At 36.4% G+C, this 13558-nt stretch overlaps 1 protein-coding gene across 2 annotated transcripts in view; it reads left to right on the top strand.

The window, feature by feature from the left end:
• Positions 1–13558, top strand: part of beat-IIIb (beaten path IIIb) — a 338924-nt gene that overhangs the window by 289187 nt on the left and 36179 nt on the right. For both annotated transcript variants that reach the window (XM_073970402.1, XM_073970403.1), the window contains one exon: positions 1764–1899. In XM_073970402.1, the coding sequence (XP_073826503.1) occupies positions 1764–1899 (136 nt within the window). The remainder of the gene's footprint in view (positions 1–1763; positions 1900–13558) is intronic.

Raw genomic sequence — 13558 nt, 5'->3', positions numbered from 1 at the left:
CAAAATTTAAGTCAATATAGGGATTATAAAACAATAAGCCCCGGAAATTCTATAAGTATGATATGATCATAGGTTTGGCTTATACATATAGCGTTTAAAAGAAAGGAGTGGGGAATGTACCCCACCTCCTCTTGTTTCTGAGGCCATCCCTGTTCATTCCTTGACAATTTCAAGATATTCGGTTCAGTAGTTTTTGTAGAAAAGGTTAAAATTGAAAACGTGGCCGAGGTTAAATTTTCTTTGCATAAGAACCTAAGTTGAATTATGAGGAACATTTCAAAAAAGAATTATTCATGTCCGTCCAGCCGTTCCAAACTGATGCCATTACCAACGAACGACATTTGTTTTTATTTATATAGATTTCTTTGCAACAATACACAAAGCCTTTTTTGGAGCGATTGAACAATGTTGCTGGATCTAGCGAGAAAAATTCATTTCTGAGGCCAGGTGTTCATGAAATTTGATAGTTGGTGGAAGAAATGCCCAAGGGTGCCACTATCTCACGGTATATGACATGACTATTTTACATTATCCGTTCTCGCACGGCTTTATTTTTTTTTCTGGCAGAACGTCCGATTTTGGGCGACCCTTACGACCATCGATTTTGGAGAGTGTAGGCCACGATTGAATTCATTAAACCAGTTTCTCATTGTGCCATAGGATAGTCCTTTATCGAATATTTAATTCATCGATGCACTTTTGCCGTGATTATCCACGTCGAAAGTTGTGAAAAATTATTGGACGAAAATGTTCACAAGTAAATTAAATTTTTTTGCAAAGTGATTTTTTCAAGTCACTGTAAACAACCCAACGCATGGTCGTATGTCAAACTTTTCTGAGTACGCTTAAGCTAAAAACTGACAAACTTTCCCCAAAATGCCAAATTTCTATGAGTACTGAGACCCATAACTTTAGGGAAAAAGTTGTAAATTTTTGAGGAAAATAAATAAGATTTAAAAAAGGTGGCAGTTTGCAATATGTTTTAATAAAATTCAAACTGTTTATGCATCATAAAAATATTTAAAAAATATGTCTGTGCATTAAACATCGCAATGATTAAAACAAAAACTGCACGGATCTGTTGGGCAATCTCGTTGAATTGAACGATCCGGATCACTGTTCTCGTTCAAAGACGAATGAGTAACATCATAAAAACCAACGTAAGAAATTAAGTATACGCAGTTTGTCAAAGAAATTTCCGGTGTCCATTGAACGAGTTAGTGATCCGGATTGTTCAACTGAACGAGATTGCCCAACTCTACTGTTTACCAGTTCGAATATTATTAGGATTAGTTGGCATTTTCCACACTCTTAAATTCATGCATACTCAATTAAATGCATACTTTAATTATACCATTTAGACAAATAGTTATCTAAAGACAATTAATTTAATTAAAATATATTTCATTTAAATTTGAAAATATATCTTTTACTTCAAAAACAAAAAAAATCAACAACATGTATTTCTCGAAAAGCTTTTAAAATCTTCCATGATTTACATAAAGTTTTAAATCATGCATAAACAACAATAGCAACAACGCTCTGACTGACTCACAGTTTATCAGACTTAAATACAGCTAAACGTATGGATATCTGTTAATGTTTCCTTTCTTTACACCTGTCAGGCAGGCAGGCATCTGTGAGATGTCTGCGTGTTGCACAATTGTACATTCATATAAACATATAAATCTTTAAACATATGCCCTAAATCCGTTTTTTAATATGTATGTGTGTTTTTGTTTCGTTTTTTTTTTAATTTTCAGTTACAAAATTCCACAGACGATGTGGTGGTATTGCGTCGTGTCACGTTACAGTCAACAGGTCGTTACCGCTGTGAAGTATCCGGTGAAGCGCCATCATTTCAAACTGTTTCCGGCCATGAGGATATGATTGTAGTTGGTAAGAAACGTTATTTGTGCTCTGCAATTGTAGACATATACAATTTACAACAACAATAACACCAACGACAGGACAGAAGATAAAATATAACCAACCGTACACACACTATAGTATTTTCACAACATTCACAATACACATTTCCCATTATGACAGCAGTAACAACGACAACAGCAACAACAACAACAACACAATATATGACACTAAAATATAGAACAAAATCCGACTTACATTCATATACCATGCTATGGGGGGTTTTATCTCTGCATGCAGCCCTGTAGTTTTCGCAATTTTACACAAAACACACACATGTGTACATACAGAGGGACTTAAGTGTATTATTGTATGTTGGACTGTGTAAGTTATGGACACAACAACAAACTGACGGACGAACGGACAGACAGACAGACGGGCGGATATGTGTCTGTGTGCTTGGTTTAAAATGCAATTCCTGTACAGGATCTTATGTATGGCAATTTTAGCAGCTTGAATGGTTTCCCATTCATTCCGCAAGGTTGACTCTGTGAAACCAAAGTTCACTAATTTCATGTGGTCATATGGTTGGTAACTGAGTGAATGGTGATTTTTTCTCTGTTTGTTTGTGTGTGTGCGTATGTATGTAAATGTGTGTGCTGTTGAGAAAGGATATTGTAATTGAAGCTTATGATTGCCTTCATAAGATAATAAGTAAATATTTGCTAATTTTTTCCAAGATCTAACGAAGATTATTGTAAAAAGGATGATACAAAATGGAAGAGAATTGTTAAACTCCCAGTAGCAGTATTAAAATTTTAATTTTGATGGAAAAAGAAAGTGGTAGTAAATTGCTTAATTAGATGAGTGGATTGTGTTTTGTCACCAGAAAAAATATACATATACAAGTAAACAAGTAAAACAATATCAGTCGGCTTTGCCGACAGACATACAGTGCTGCTCAAAACATTTGCAACTGGAATGACTAGTTCATATTTTATGTAGTTCTGAGGTAGTTTGTGGATTTGAAATGCAAATATTTTAGTAGATTGATTGTTTATTGGATCCTTTTTAAAGATTTAAAAATTAATTTGCAAAAAATGCACTTATTTTACAAAAAAATTACAAAGCAATGCTAGAACCCACTTTTGGTTCTGCTCAAAACATTTGCAACTGAGAAATTTTGATTCAAAATCTGGAGAAATTATTTTTGTTTTGATAATATATTGTGAATTAAACATTTTATTTATTATCTGGAGACGTCGTAAAGTAAACAACTTAACTAAATAAATTGATATATCCTTTGGAATCCTGTGCTCTAAGGATAATTGTTAAATACCAAGGTTTTATTCGATATTTAATAGTCTAGAGTCCAGATTAGAGTCCCGGGACCTCCTATATGAATATAGATTACTTGAGTTGATCGAATCCGATAAGAACTTAAGCATATTTGCAAAAACTTACCAGTTTTACGCGGTTATATATACGTTTGGAAGCGGTATTATGTCAAAACATCCTGTTATACGACACTTCTGGAGTGTAAATGGTGCGATTTTGACATGCTATCTGTCCGGTTAGTTCTTAGATCTGTTAAATATCTCGACCTCATGCATCCTGTACCATTTCTGTCCATAAAAATACCTCCAGGGCAATATAAAACACCTTCTACATTTTGGGTCAACTTGTTCGTATAATGGGACATATTTTATTGTCCTTCGTTCTAGTGATCAATCAAATTTTTCAAGTCATATAACTTAAATATTGATTTAAATCGAAGAGAAGTACTCGGTTTCACTACTCCAAAAACATAACCACACATTTTTTGCATAATTTTTATGAAGAATTCCATTTTTCCTGGAAATTACTGTTTTCCCAAAATTTGCCTATTTTGGTATACCGGTATCCTTGGTATGTATCGGAGGTGTTTGTATAGATTTATTGGCGTTAAGTCATTTTTTAACATCTGTTGATGACCTCTGAGAGATCTGCTTAATAATTCGTATAATTATTTGATCATCCCCTGCAGTAGATGTTGTTGTCCTCGCATGTCCTTCCCATCTTATGGCGTTTTTGTTCTTTTTACGCGGTATCCAATTCTATTTTAGATATTGTGATGTTCATATGTTTATTTTTTGACCTCGTTGGATCCACAATTTTTAAAAATTACCATTTTTTAGCAAAGCGTTGATAAAAATTTCTGATCATAATTTAAGTTTTTTTAAAAAATTAGACATGTCTTGTTTTCGGCATGCTTGTCTATCAGAAGTAAACATATGTGGGATAAAATGTACTCCTCATAAAAGCTTTTTGCCCCTTTCTTCTGATTAAAAAGCAATTTGATGCCAATCAATACAAAAAAACTCGTCAAAAATAAACTAATAGATATTCGTAACACGGAGTTGCAAATGTTTTGAGCAGGCAAAAACATGTGTTCGTCCGATATTTCACACATTTTTGAAACAAAAGTGTTCATATCTGAATAATACTTTTTAAATCTTGAAAATATGGTCAATAAAAAATCAAATAACAAAAACAAACATATTTCAAAACTCAAAATGTCCCTAAAAATAGACTGAATGTGATATAGGCATCTGAGTTGCAAATGTTTTGAGCAGCACTGTATACCCTCCACCTGTGTAGATTGAAATACTTTTTTTTCAAAAAAAAAAAAAAAATGTATTTAGGGGTGTTTTAAAAAATATTGGGCGTATGAATCTAATATCGCTATAAACAGGGAGGATCCTCAAACAAACCCTTAACCACACAAAAATGTTGAAAATTTGTGTGGGTGGTACCCAAATGATCGGACAGATAGGGCCTAAATTTGAATATAAACTATGTTTCAACAATATTTCGAGATCAAAAGTTTGGACCAAATCGGTTGCTACGTCTATGAGATATAGCGCTTACCATTTTAGCGAATATTTTCGAACTTTTGTGAGGGAGTTACCGGAAGGAGTGGACCTATAAGCAACACCTTCGAATTTCATCTAACATTCGAAGAAATATTACAATATCCAAATTGTGGACCAAATCGGTCTCTCCCATCCAGAGTTATCGTGCGCACAATTTTTCCAAACATTTTTGAACTTTTGTGAGGGAGGTACCTGAAGGAGTGGACCGATATGGCTTATCTTCGAACTTAAACTAAGGTTGGATAAAATATAACGAAGGCCATATTTTGGGCCGAATCGGCAGATCCGTTCGAGAGTTATGTTGCGCTCCAACCACTACACATGGTGCCAGGGGGTTTTTTTGCACCTTTCAGGCTATTTTCTCAAGAAGTATGGAATTGCCCCTAATGAAACTTGTACCATAGTATGGGGGGCAGTGAATACGAGTTGCTACAACAAAAATCAAAGCGATTGGAGAGCAGGCCCTAAACTGAACTTTTCCGAAATTTTGTGTGGGAGTTACCCGAAGGATTGGACCGATTGAGTCCATATTGAAACTTTGGCTAAGTCTGGTACACATTTCACGATGGGAAAAGTATGGATCAAATCGGTTACTCCTTTCAGTGCATAACTAATTTCCTTTCGGAAGCTACAAGGGCGAACTTGCAACTCATGCCATTGCTCTAACGAAAAAATGCTTACTTTTCCCCGCTCAACAAAATATCTGTCTTCACCTGCATCACCGCCACTAAAATAACAAACATAATTTCTATCTTGACCCTACTGATATTGTCAAATTGTGATATGCCAAAGTATGGGAACATTATTTTACACATGGTTGACCCAAACTTGCTGTGACGAACACAAATAAATAGAACAAATGCGTCGTTTTCAATTTTGGACATGTCTGGCTCTTATTTTTGATTTTGGTTGAATACCTAGCTAGCTGGTTGGTGGATGGACAGCAACAATGTTGCATGCGCAACACATCAATCAAGGTATGCCACACGCAATCCCTATTTGTGATAGGGCTTTGAAAGTTCTATGCTCGCTATGTTTGGTGTTCGCTTTACACCTCCGTGTTTAATGTTTCGTGTGTTGGCAATATATTTACTCTTGTGAATGCAATAACAATTAACACAAACATGAAAAGTTACATGTTTTGTTGTTCGGCGTTTGAGGAGGTTGACGGGGTGAGGTTGTGACTTTTAAGCCAAATTAAAACGATTGAATAAGAAGAACAAAGGTGTTGCTTCTGCTGAAGAACAACAAAATCTTTAACTTAGTGAATAATATAAAGGAAAGGAATGGGGTGATTGTTCTATGATATGATTCTAGTCGGCTTTCACATGAAGTCACCCAGGAATTATCATGGTTTCAAGGTAACGTTTGGGGAGTGGATGGGTGCCACCGTATTGCTGTGGTACATACCAGCCTTGAACACTGAATATCAGGCTTCGAATCACATGCACAACATCACATTTTTACCGGAAGCAAAAATACACCGCAGCGTAATTTCGGAGAATTTTTCGGAGTATTTCAGCCATTCAAAATATGGCTTAGCAAACACTACAAATGCAACCGCTCTGTTTGTGTTGGTCACACACACGAGGCTTTCCATCCCACTCTCGATAAACATTGTGCTCCTTAATTTATTGCTAAAACAAAGAAGATTATCGGTGGTGTGAGTAACATTGAAACTCATCATATTTGAGATTGTGTGTGTTCACACAGCAAAGTCACAGTGCGGTCGTGGTGACGATCCATGATTGAAAACTTCCGTACGGCTATTTAAAGTAAGTCCATTTTATCATTGAGGTAATCTTTATCTTATCATCAAATCCGAATGACTACTGTTTGATGCAATTTTAGGATCTTATACACCAGGTTGCTAAAATTTTTCAGAAGTGGATCCGTTGGTTGGGAATAAAATAGAAACAAGTATCAATACGAGTACAAAAAATACATAGAACTACTTTTGGCAAAAAAAAAATGGATTTGGGACATAGTGTGTCGTAATGGGGGCCGTGAGAATACAAGACATGTCCTTAAACTGAACTTCTGCGTTAACTTGATTTTTTTTGGGAGGTACCCAAAGTTTTATTCCAGACCGGGAGAACGGACAGGGCTAAGTCAAATCCAAATTGTGTAAAAAACAAGTAAGAAAAGTCTAAAGTCGGACGGAGCCGACCATGGGATACCCTATACCACTATCCCTGGACAAACGCTCTCCACGGAATTTCTTTTCAATGATTGTGAAAATTTAATTATCAAATACCAGGGATGTAATGTATAATACTTATGACCAAAACCAAAAAGTTATCTAGCATGACAAAGACATTTTTGTAGCAGGAAAGGAAAATTTAGTTCACACAAACTAAAATGTAATGAAACCCACTTATGTAGTACTACTACTTACGTTGTTTAACCGCTACCTTATTGACATTTTTACCAATTTCACACAAAAGTTTCAGTCCATTAACCCGCTAAGTATTATCTGATCTTCACGTTGGTTTGTACGCTTCTTCTTCATCATAAACTCAAACTTTGTTTAAATTTTGCGGGTTATTATTTTGACCTACAGAGCCGCTACAAAATTGGTTAAAATTTTGTTTTTGGTCCATTTCATCCCGTGAACATTTCACGATCATCACCAAAAACTAATCATTTCTATTCTGGACCGAACCCAATCTCCTTAAAAAATTTTTTACAATCGGTCCATAATTGCGGCCTTAAAAGCTTGTTTACAATTTTTAATGGACGGACACACATCACTAAATCACTAAATATGAATTTTGGCATACCAAATAAGGGGTCTAGGACGAATATTTCGTGGTGTTACATAAACTTTTGGAGGGACAGAACCCATTATATATTAGGCAGTAGGCCCGTTATCTAGCAAACACTTTATTGCAATTTACATCAGAGGAAAGGTCAGTAGTTTTTTTCCATATGTAGGCTACTTTGCGAAATATATATTCCTCAAGGAATTAAAATATCGACCAAAAATAAAATTCTTTTTATATTTTTCATACAAAAGTAATGGTCCATTTCACCCGCTAAAGAATATCAGATCATCATTCAAAATTGATCATCGGTGCAAAATTTCGTGACTATTGATGTATAATTGCGACTTCTAGCGAGTTTATTATTACACTACAAACAAATAACGGGATATATTAGGCTGTAACTCTGTTATCTAATCATGCACACCAACATAATTGGCATCAATTGAAAGGTCAAGCGTTCCACTTTCAAGTATATCTCATTTGTCCGAAATGTCACTTCCAGGAATTAAGATATAAGCTGTATATTAAAATTTTTCACAATTTTCACACAAAAGTTTTGGTCCATTTAACCCTCTAAATATTATCCGATCGCCATCTCAAATTGCCAGCTTCTTCTTTGTGATATACTCTTACCTTATTTAAAATTACGCGTTGATCGGACTATTATTGAGACCTACAGACCCGCTACAAAATTAGATAAATATTATGTTTTTGGTCCATTTCACAAGCTAAATATTTCACGATCATCACCAATAAGAATAGGGATCTATTCTGATCTGAACCCGACCTCCATACAAAATTTCGTGACGATCGGTCCATAATTGCGGCTTGGAGCGTGTTTACAATTTATAATGGACGGACGGACTGACGGACGGACACACATCTCAAAATCGCTTTATCTCGTCGAGATATGAAGAATGGTATACCACATTGGGGGTCTCCGACGAATATTTCGCGGTGTTACATGAATTTTTACCAATACAAACTTATAATACCCTTTTCCACATTGTGCTATAGGGTATAAAAACTCACACAAACAGATTAAGTCAAAACATATTTGTGGTCTAAAACCATTATTTCGATGAAGCAAGATTTTGATCGTAATACCATTCAAAGTATGTAACTAGTTGATTTGAATGCTCTAGTTCTTTAGCCAAAGCTGTAACCTTGCGGACCTAGGGTTGAAAAAGGGCGATCAAACAGATTTTATGCTATCAAACTTCAATGTTAACGAACTTCAGGTGTTGTTGAAGTAAAAACTTGGCTAAAAAGATAAATTCAGGACTTTGACGAATTAAAGACGATCACGAACGATTCTTGGTATATTTCAGCCCTTGCCTGTTGCCCTGCTAAATAAGTCGTTTGAATATAAACGCAAAACTTGGTGTCAGTTGGAGTAACACAGAAGAGAGGAGCATTTGGGCCTTTATCCTTAGTTCTTCTTGAAAAAAAAAAACAAGTAAAATATAAGTAAGATAAGTTCGGCGGGAAGAATTTTTTTTACCCCCCACCATAAATAAATAAATTCAGCCAGGTGAAAGGTGCCACCTACGGGGCCATATCAAAGTGTCTACCTATCTTTACAATTTTTATAACCTATACTTTAGGTTAGAAAGGGTATATGGCAAAAACCAAAAATGTTTTACAATCGATGAATCCGAGTTTCACACATTCAGAATTCGCGAACTGTTAACATATTCTATATAGTATGATAGAAATTCTTTAAAATTAAGTGTTTTAGGAGGAATCATATAAGGTCGTCCATTAAAATTAATTTACGTGGAAGCTGTGTTGGCATCAATGTAGAAAAATAGGTAAAAATGGGCTGAACCCAACAAGTTTTTTTATGCCCCTTCCGATTGCTGGCTTAACCTTACAATTTATGGACATATGCCCAAAGAAAGACTCAAAGAATACTTCATGGGCAATATGATACTAGGGTATAATTTTTTGATATATCCACTGCATCCAGCTAAAATTGATGCTGACATTTTGAAGCCGGAATTTCGGGGTTTTTTTTTAATAATTCGGACGCGCAACAAGATAATATTCAAAACTCATAATAGGATTATAGATCTCGTGATTTTACGTCGTTTAATGCATATTTCATGAGTGTGCTCCTTACAGCATCCTAGTAATTGGAGTCTAAAGCATAGCCGACCAAGAAGAGCGAGCGCTTAAATTGTTTATGTGTGGGTAAAATTACACTGACAGAACAGAACAGGGTGATGATTTTCATATTGAGTATGAAATGAAAAACACAGGAAAAAAGTTGTCACGGCGTGTTAGCGTTCAGAGCCAAACATAGTGGTGGGTGTGTGGGTTCGAATCGTCGGCTTTCCTTTTTCATTTGCATTATAGATCATAAAAAAGCTCAATTAATAAATTAAAAAAAAAAATAATACTAAAAGTGATCTTCGCCTAAAAAGGCAAAATTTTCAAATAGAAAAAATATATTGTTGGCGCGTTCGCTTTGTATGACTAAAATTAAAAATAATATACAGTGAATCACAGTCAAAAGTATCCACTTCAGTTTCTTTTTTAAAACTGCGATTGCTAACAGTTAATTAATGATAGCGATTTCAACTTTAAAATTTCTTCAAATGCATTGAACAAATTGTCTACGGTTCTAATATAAATTAGCATTTGACTGGTGTCCCTTATATCAGTGCTTTCATCAAAGCAAACAGATACATATACCGCATTTCGAATCCTCTCCTTTGTTTATATACATTTTTATTGTTGCATTGCAGACGAGGCATTTTGCGTCATTAAAAATATTAATACAAAACAAAAAATCATTTTCAAATTCTTCCCTCCACATATTTGCTGTACAACTGCAAAATCTTTTCAGTGTACCCAAAAAAAAAAAAAAAACAAATAAAGCGGCATCAACCTGCTTGCATGACATTCAGTACAAGACTGAAGTAAAAAAATCAAAACATTTGCTCTCTTACTTTGCGTTCGGGTCGCGTGTGTGATTTGCCGAAAAACTTCGTAACCATATCAATACCTTCGAACGGGTTTGGTCTAAAGGCCAATATTTTATGCCTGTTTTTTAAAAAAAAAACTATTTTTTGCGTTTAAAATTTACAAGTGCCATTTAATTTCCTTTGTACCCCGCGTGAATTTAGTTTTTTTACGCGACGGATCTAATGAGACCTTCCGCGATCGAATATATCCACTAAAACCGCGGATATAGTTACCTTGGAAATACGAAAATCGGCAAAAATTTATTTTGACAAATCGGCGTATTAAACCGCGATTTTCTTTAACACTTTTAAATAAATGGAATCCTTTATACGCGATTATGATATGTGCGCAAATGCGTGTCATAAATTATAGAGATTCGCGAGTAATATGGGTTTTTTTACCAAAATTAGTCCGAAATCGGACGCATTTAGTGGCTTTGCGTTCGCCAAGTTTACTGTTGCTAATTCCCTTCCCTTTTTTGCCAGAGAATTTGCTATCTCATCACCTCTATTCCCCGCATGTCTCGGTACCCATATTATACGCACCGTGCCATGCTGAGTATAGCTGTTGATCGAATTTATACAATCCAAGACAGTTTGTGATTTTACTGTCTTGGATGTTATTGCTTTGATTGCAGTTTTACTGTCCGTAAGGACGTTTACAGTAGTTGGCCTCGTGTTGGCATTAAGCCAGTTCAGACACTCTGTGATCGCTCGGATCTCCGCTTGATGGACCGTATTGTTATCCGGCAAACGAAGAGATATTTCGGTCTCTGGTTCTTCAATAAAGAGACCCAGTCCCGTTCCCCCACCTAGCATTGAGCCGTATGTATAACAAGAGTTTCCAGTCGGCATTTATGCTAGATTTCCGCCGATCCACGAGTCTCTGTCTGGAATTAATGCCTCGCATTAGGCAGCTACAAATGTTTCAAGTATACGGTCCGATACAATGTTATCCATTGACTCTCCCGTTGTTACCTGTAGAATGTTTTGATGGTATGTTACGTGGTCCTTACTGATCCACTCGTCCATCGCTTTAAGTCGAATAGCTGCGACAGCTATTCGGGTATATATATAGAATAGTTTCTAATGCCCTCGTTGATGTTGTCCTCATTGCGCCGCTTACACTTAGACAGCACATTCATTGGACTTTCTGTAGTATTTTAATATTACACTTTTTATCCATAGCTGTCCACCAGACTACTGAAGCGTATGTTAGAATAGGTCTAACTACGCTTTTGTATAGCCAGTGTGTCATCTTAGGATTAAGACCCCACTTGGCGCCTATAGCCCTCCTACAGGTTGGCCAACATCTATGAGCTTTATTGGCTCTTTCTTGAATATGGTCTTTCCATTTAAGTTTGCTATCCAGAATTACTCCCAGATATTTGACTTTATTGGAAATATTGATTGTCTTGTTTAGGAAAACTGGTTCTTCAAAGTGTCCCAGTTTTGTTTTCCTAGTAAACAGACATATTTCCGTTTTTTTTCCGGGTTTACATTAAGACCTCTTGGTCTAGCCCAGTTGTACGCTAGTTTTAGGGCTGATTCAGCTCTTCTGCATAGCAAGTTTGGATTCTTACCCCTCAGAAGTATTATAACGTCGTCTGCATAACAGACTGGGTCAAATCCCTCATCGGTTAAAGTCCTTAATAGGCTATTTATGGTAGTGACCCATAGGAGTGGGGATAAAATCCCCCCCTGTGGCGTACCCTGACCAACTTTGTCCTTTATTTTTACGTCAAGTAGCCCGCAGCTTATCCATCTATTCCTTAGCATGTGGCTTATCCAGTCCCTAAGGGCCCGATTCACCTGAAACTTATCTAAGGATTGGATAAGGGTTTCGGTGCTGACGTTGTTGAAAGCACCCTCGATATCAATGCATACCGCTAGTGTACACATCTTCCTGTCGAAGGTTCTCTCGATGTGGTGTACAACCTCATGTAATGCGGTTTCCACTGATCTACCTTTAACGTATGCATGTTGTTTGTATTTAAGCATATCGTTTGGAATCTTGCTCTTAATCATGGTGTCGACTATTCGTTCCATGGTTTTAAGCAGCAAGGATGTTAGGCTTATCGGACGATAAGGCTTAGGAATTGCGTAACTTGCCTTCCCAGGTTTGGGGATAAATACTATCCTCGCCTCCTGCCAGGCTTTAGGGGTATACGCAAGTAACACATTCCCTCATTACCGGCACCCCTGCGTGCGTCGCAGTGTTCGGCGGTAAATGTGTATTCATCAAAAGCCCCAGCGTGTCCTCGATTGTTTCCATCTTATTTCCCATACCATTCACCATGATCTCGGTTTGTGTATGGGTTTTCGATAGAAACTTTTTTATTTTGGATACATCATTTACGCTGTCTACCTGTTCTAGTCATTTTGTTGTATTCTTTAAGTTTTGTGTGATAGTTGTCCCAGAATACAGCTAATTTCTTTCGTCGAGCTCTGTTGTAAAGCCTTCGGACCTCTTTGCCTTTGTTACGAATTTCTCTTGTCATCCAGGGTTTTTCGTAGGCAGATTTCCTCTCTCGAAGGGGCCAACTTTCTTCGAATGACTTTACTAAGACCTCCGTTATAATGTTGACATTTCTGTCTATATCTTCCGTGCTTAGGCATTCATATCTATCGTGCCCTAGCCTATCTTTTATTAGTTTCCCAAATTTTATCCAATTGGTTTTGGATTTATTTCGGAAACTTATAGGTTTCGGCGGTGGCCGTGTTAGTTCAAATCTTATATAACGATGATCCGAGAAGGATTGCTCTTCCGAGACCCTCCAATTCTGCACTTCGTTTATAAGATTTTCGGAACATATTGTTATATCTAATACCTCTTCCCTAATCTTGTTAACAAAGGTGGCTTTATTACCTATGTTATTGGTTATTACGTCGTTTGTATTCAAGATATCTAAAAGGGCTTGGCCCCTTTTGTTAGTATTAGTACTACCCCACGCAATGTGGTGTGAGTTTGCATCGCTACCTACTAGTACTTCGTTACCTGTTTGTTTTGCTTTCCTCACCAACCGCTGCAGCT

Source organism: Musca autumnalis, unplaced genomic scaffold (genome assembly GCF_047663935.1).
Source record: "Musca autumnalis isolate F117 unplaced genomic scaffold, ASM4766393v1 scaffold_2, whole genome shotgun sequence".
Taxonomy (NCBI): domain Eukaryota; kingdom Metazoa; phylum Arthropoda; class Insecta; order Diptera; family Muscidae; genus Musca; species Musca autumnalis.
Note: the sequence above shows the minus strand (reverse complement) of the source record. Positions and strands in the feature narration are given on the sequence as shown.